The sequence below is a fragment of the Poecilia reticulata genome, unplaced genomic scaffold (genome assembly GCF_000633615.1).
Source record: "Poecilia reticulata strain Guanapo unplaced genomic scaffold, Guppy_female_1.0+MT scaffold_240, whole genome shotgun sequence".
Classification (NCBI taxonomy): domain Eukaryota; kingdom Metazoa; phylum Chordata; class Actinopteri; order Cyprinodontiformes; family Poeciliidae; genus Poecilia; species Poecilia reticulata.
In genome coordinates this window covers 270,957-277,609 of record NW_007615030.1, presented here as the reverse complement: position 1 = coordinate 277,609, position 6,653 = coordinate 270,957, and the positions used below count along the sequence as shown (strand labels likewise).

Here is a 6,653-nt window from a genome sequence, read left to right as displayed (position 1 = left end):
TCAGTGTTGCTTCCTAAGTGGACAGTTTGATTTCACAGAAGTTTGATTTACTTGGAGTTATATTGTGTTGTTTAAGTGTTCCCTTTATTTTTTTGAGCAGTGTATATATACAGCACTGAAAAAAATGTTGACCACCGCAAAGATTAGTTCTGATTCAACTCTTTATATGTTTGAATAAAATAAACATTTTCTTTTATTCTATGAATTACTGACTGCATGTCTCTGAAATTTCACCCAATAATTTAGTATTTATTTGCAGAAATGAGAAATTGTCAAAATAACAAAAAGATTCACTTTCAAACCTCAAATAACGCAAAGAAAACAAGTTCATATTCATTTATGGACATATTGAACATTCATGATGAAAAACTAATACATTGTCCCATATAAATCATAATAAATGAATATATAATATAGCATGTCTCAAACTAGATAGGAAAAGACAGAACCGACAAGGACCCGACAAAGACACAGAAACACGGCTGGCATTAAGTACATAGAGGGTAATAAGGGAATGAGAAACACCTGGGAACAATCAAGGGGAAGACAGGACAAAATAAACACACATCCATCCATCCATTTTCTTTACACCCTTGTCCCTCAGTGGGGTTGGGAGGTGTGCCGGTGCCTATCTCCAGCTAACATTACGGGTGAGAGGTGGGGTCACTGTGGACAGGTCGCCAGTCTGTCACAGGGCAACACAGAACAAACAACCACGCGCGCGCACACACACACACACACCCCCACACACACACACACAAACTCACTTAGGGACAATTTAGACAGACCAATTAACCTGACAGTCATGTTTTTGGACTGTGGGAGAAAACCGGAGTACCGGGAGAAAACCCACGCATGCACAGGGAGAACATGCAAACTCCATGCAGAAAGACCCGGGCTGGGAATCGAACCCAGAACCTTCTTGCTGCAAGGCAACAGCTCTACCAACTGCACCACTGTGCAGCCAAAATAAACACACACAAAAACTCAAATCCCCACAAAGACACGGTACTGCGACTGTCACCGTGAGTTGTGATTCAGCTTACAGCCCTGTTACCACCTGCTGACTGTTTGCTTTGCTTCTCCTTAACGTTACTATATCTACTCATTCTTTAGCCTTACATTCATTTTATAGTCTCTTGTGCTACTTTCTCTTTCTCCTCACACCTGCAGTCAGTCAACCAATCAACAGGCCCATTGTTCCACATTCAGTCTCCCAGGATTTAAACACTTCATCTGCGGTCACTCTTTGCTGCATCCTTCTGTTTTCTTCCCATCAATGTCATGTTGTTTCTGGCTCCCTGTATTCCCCGTGTCTGCATGATTTGTGTTGTAACTTTTTGTTTTTCGTTTTTCTTTTAAAACCACAAAATCTACTCAATGCCTCTGCCTGCTGCATTTGGGTCCACCAACAAACACACAGCATGACACCTTCTCTCCATCAAGATGACTTAATCAATTACAGACGTACATCTAATTTTCCTTTCCTATCTAAAATGTTTAATAAAATAGTGGCTTATCAAGTGCATGGCTGTGGTTCTTTCCTGGAGGCAGGCCTTGGCTGGCATGATGCTGCCATTGCCTAGTTGTTTTCCTTTTCTTTCTGTTAACTTTTTACTTTTATAAAAATAGAAAATAATTTTACACCATATCATGTGTTTCTTGTACTTTCTGCTCTGTTTCTCTCAACTCTTCAGACATGGCAGACTACCACTGATCCAGGTTCTGGTTCTGCTGGAAGTTTCTTCCTGTTAAAGGAGAGTTTTTCCTCTCTACTGTCACTAAGTGCTTGAGAAAGTAAATGTGAAATATTGTGAAACAACAAAACACTTTGATTTTTTTTAATATTTACATTAAACTTCAAAATATATTTCTATTCAGAATAAATAGAAAAAAGTTACTGAAAAGCATTTTTTATATTTATTTGACTTTTTCAGAATATGAGAAAAATCAGAGGAGATCCCAAAATCAAACAAATAGTAATCACATAATAGACAAAAATTTATTTTTGCAGGGAAAATGTACAAACACACACTAAAAATATTAAAGAACTTCTTCAATCTTTTATAAACATAACATAGTGATTCATCGAATGATTCAAGTTTCTCGATTATAGAAATTAATCAAGGGAAATTTATTTTTAAAAACTTTATTAAATTATGTTTTATTAACTAACTGTGTTGCAACCGGGTTACTATTTATGTTAGGCAACGCTCTCACTTCCACGAGAGATTATTGTTAAATTAATCGTAACAATAATCAATAGAGTACTCGATTACTAAAATATTATTTACAGCAGACATAGATTTAACACATTTTTTCAACATATTTACTAAATTATGCTTTTCTTAAGCTGCAGAGGATGAAGGCAAACCTTAAAAGATCCAAGTATTTCTCTACAAACCAGAAGCTTTAGCAGGATTTCCAGTAAGCTCCATAATTTTTGCTCAATTAGCTGATAATCATTTATATTTCTAAACATCCATACAACCTGTCAGCTTTTTGTTCTACAATAAAATTTATTTCTTAATATTTTAGTTTGTATCAAAACTGTCTAACAGTAGATGTTGCATTCTTTACTCATTAACTTCACATTCATTGAAATCACAAGTAATTAGCAGTAAATCAACAGAAAACTAATAATTGAATCAGTTAAAATGCTTGAATTTAAAAATATTACAGTCAATAATTCTTAACTCTGTGAAAACCATGTATTTCTATTTTATTATTCATTTTTTCTTCTTTTTATTGGACGGATTGTTGGACATGTTGGTCTCCTATCCTTACAGAATTTGCTACTTTTGTAAATCTCAGTCAAATCAAAACTGGAACACAATTTGAAAAGTTATATTTGTCAAACTTTACGTTGAAATTTGTCTAAATAATGTTACAGTATTAGATTTCTGTGCCACTTTTCCCTTCCTGATTGTCTCAAAACATTTTCCACAGGCTATTATAAGCATATTTCATAGCTTTTTGGACGTTATCTGCACTCTTTGCCATTTCTTTCAACATGCCACATTTCTCTTCATCATGTTTCTCCATCTTTTCGATTAAAAACTCCAGGTTGATGTAAGTGGACGCCGTCTCAACTTTCAGGGAGATTTCATTTAGCTTTTCAACATGTGCATAAGCTTCACACAGCCACTTTGTTTTGTCTACTTCAAGGTTTTCCTTTTCCTTCCTAAGAGACTCCAGAAGGTTTTGTTTTTCTGCAGAAGCTGCTTTATTTTTTTTATATTTCTCTTCCATATCTTCTATGGTCTTCTTTACTCTCCTAGTCTTGTTCACATATATCCATTGTTCTTTCACATGAGCAGATGCAAGACACTTCCTGTTACAAACGGTGCATCTGCCATCTTTCATGACCTCACATGATTGAGGACTCCAGGCTGTTGTGCATCCAAGATGGTGGCAGGTCTCCTCACAGTGAGTACAGCAGACGGCTCCTTGGTAGAAAAACAACTTCCATCCCCCACCATCTATGGGTTGTTTTTCTTTGTAGGGCTCATCAACTTCTATAGTGAAATTCTGGTTCATCTTCATTTCTTTCTCATGCTCCTTCAGAGCTTTTTCAGTTTGTTGTATTTCATTTTCTTTCATTTCAATCAGCTGAATTCTATCTTTCAGATTCTCAATGCAAGCTGCCAGTCTGATACGTTCTTTCATCACTTCCTTTGTCATCTCCAACTGTTGAGATTTGGTGTTTCCAGAAAAATGCTGAGGCCTTTTATTCCTTTTCTAGATATTTTGTCACAATTGTATAATATTTCTTTTGTTTCATCTGTGCGTTCTTTGTCTTGGCAGTTATCAAACAGAAAGTGAAGAGGCTCATTCTTTTCGTTTCTGGCACATTTAATTTCTAAAACTCGAAGAGCTTCAAGGGGCCCAGGAGGAGAGAGTCCATTTGAATGAGTGATCATAACTATGATATTTTTGATAATATCATTTCCAAACAGAGACATCACTGAATCAAAAATGTACAACAGTCTGTCACTCATTCTGTTATCACTGGCCTTCATCACCAGGCCAACAGCATCAACTTCATGAACTCCGTCATCTGATCGAAACAGATCAAATAATCCTTGACTAACAAACAAATCTTGTTCAATCTTTTGGGTGTTTCCAAATCCAGGAGTATCGATGATGGTCAGAGAGAACGGCAGAGTTTTTCCTTCAAAACCAAAGATCTCGTACACAGTGACATATAATGTCTGACTTTCTGTCTGACTTTTCTCCCCCTCTTCCTCCTCTGTGATCTGAAACCAGACTCCATCCTCAAACTTCACTCCGATGGCGTGGTTCACCATAAAATTGACCAGAGTAGATTTTCCTGCTCCTGTTTCACCAACTAGTAAGATGGTTTTATTTTTAATTTTCTTCCCATCTTTCTTGCCAAAGGTCACTCTTCTTACATGTTTATTATTATCTTTAACTTTTGTTCTCAGTTTGTAGACAGAAGGGAATCCTTTCTTTACTTCATCACTCTTTAAGATAATGTTCTTCACCGTTGATTCGTTTGAAGCTGAGGACTTCCTGAAGTAGACAGAAGACAGTGTTAGAGATCAAACTTCAAACCTTGTGTTATTTCTCATATATCAATAATTAAATCTTTGTAAACCTGACATTAATTCATTCCTTTAAAGAACTTTAAAATAAAAATGAGTCAGTTTTTCACTTAAATGTCCGGTACATTTAGTCTAAATCATGGTGGTATACATACCACAGACTAGACCATACAAACATTTTAATTAAGAGTGTCCTCAGACCAGTATTTTCCAAACCAAGTACGAGTACAAATCCAGCAGTAAAATGGTATCTGGGACAGTAAATCAGCACATCTCTGTAGACCTGGGCAGTCAACATGTTCCTACCAGACCAGGAACTCAGAGACTTATGTAGAACTTTATGGACTAATTACAGAATTTATTAATTTGTTCATTGATAGGGACCCAGTGCAGTGAGTTAAGAACTTGTTCTGATATGACCCAGTTCCTGGTGTTGGTCAGGACTGTGGCAGCAGCATTACAGATGAGCTGCAGCTGCTCCAGAGATCAGTAAACATCCTGTTACAGAGACAGGCAACATGTTTTCTGTTTCCATTCTGACAGGAAACTCTTTACAGATGTTTTTAAATAGCTGACCTAATGGCAGAGTTTATGTGAAATGATTGATAACTAGGATCAGTTGGATTGGATGTATGATTCCATAGAACATTTTTTTGTAAAGTATTCTGGGGGGAAATGCGTTGTAAACTGGTGTTATAAATAAACTGAGTTAAATTGAAAGCAGTGATTTTATTTATTTATTTATCTATTTATTTTTACTTTAAAAGGGGTATAATAGCCATAAAGAGTTTTTTTACTGCTCTAATCCATAAATGTTTAATTGAATTTGAACTTGTAATGATCTGAATACCAACCCACCTGGTGTGGGTTCCAGACCAGGTTCAGAGTAAAAACAGTTCAATTATCAAAAAGTTGAAGTTACTCACTCAGCCATGTTGGTGGCACACAGTCAGACCTTTACACAGTGGAGAAGGACAGAGGAGCGAGCCGACTGCCAGCTGGGAAATCCAGGTACGGTTTGTGGTTAAACTGCAGGGATGACGAAGAGACTCCAGTAGGTAACTGTCCACGGCGTCACAAGGAAAGGTAAATCCAAAATCCAGGTCTTGGGTTCACAAGGAAAACACCAGAGGCGTCACGAGGAGTCACCTGTGAGAGATGGAGGCAACAAAGAACAATTGCTAAAGGATTGTCAAGGGGAGGACACTGAGAGCTAACTCAGGGAGTTAGAGCACCATAACTGGCAACACTCAAGTGCCGAAGGACTGACGTCTCACTCCTCTTAAAGCCAGGAAAATGACAGACTGCCTGTAATTGTGTCTGATAATAGCAGGTCCGCCCTCAGGCTCCATCTGGTGGAGAACCTGAGTAGGTGGAAGGAGATGGAAACCCCACACAAAGCCAAAACCCTCACACACAACAAATAAGTCCCTCCAGTTTTTCACCAATTCGCAAAATTTACACAAAATGGTCAGATTCCCACATTTTTCTGATTTTATTGCAAATTTTTCTTAAAGTTGGTCAAAAACATTGGGTTTAACTGACTGCTGCATCAGCCTTACTTGACGTCAAGTTATAGTTCGTGATCGATACATTGAGGATTAATCTGCACATCCACTCCAAAGACAGTACTAATGCTGTGCCCAAACAAAACAAATGCAGGAAAAAATGACCCAATTTCTACTACTAAATTATAAAACCCTAGAAGAAACTATAAGTCAATTAAGCTCCGGTTCCTGCCGTCTGGATGTCCTATCCACACATTTCTTTAAGAAAGTCCTGCCTGTCGTTGCTAATGATCTGATCCAAATAGTAAACTCTTTGCTCTCTTCAGGTGTTTTCCCCCAGGCTTTGAAAACAGCAGTTATCAAACCACTGATAAAAAAGAACAATCTGGACAAATCYCTACTGCAGAATTACAGGCCGATCTCCAACCTCCCATTCATCAGCAAAATTATTGAAAAAGCTGTTTTTAAACAATTAAATAACTTCCTAACAATAACAAACTGCTTTGACTCCTTCCAGTCTGGTTTTCGTGCTCACCACAGCACGGAGACGGCCCTTGTAAAAGTGTTCAATGACATC

The 6,653-nt window shown here is 37.4% G+C and overlaps 1 protein-coding gene across 1 annotated transcript; it reads right to left on the bottom strand.

The window, feature by feature from the left end:
• Positions 1-2,703: 2,703 nt before the first annotated feature.
• Positions 2,704-5,667, bottom strand: LOC103460426 (uncharacterized). The gene is made up of 2 exons (XM_008402581.2): positions 5,495-5,667; positions 2,704-4,536 (listed from the first exon to the last, which is right to left on the bottom strand). Exons 1-2 carry the CDS (start codon positions 5,500-5,502, stop codon positions 3,681-3,683), a joined length of 864 nt encoding a protein of 287 aa, XP_008400803.1. The 5' UTR covers positions 5,503-5,667; the 3' UTR covers positions 2,704-3,680.
• Positions 5,668-6,653: the final 986 nt, after the last annotated feature.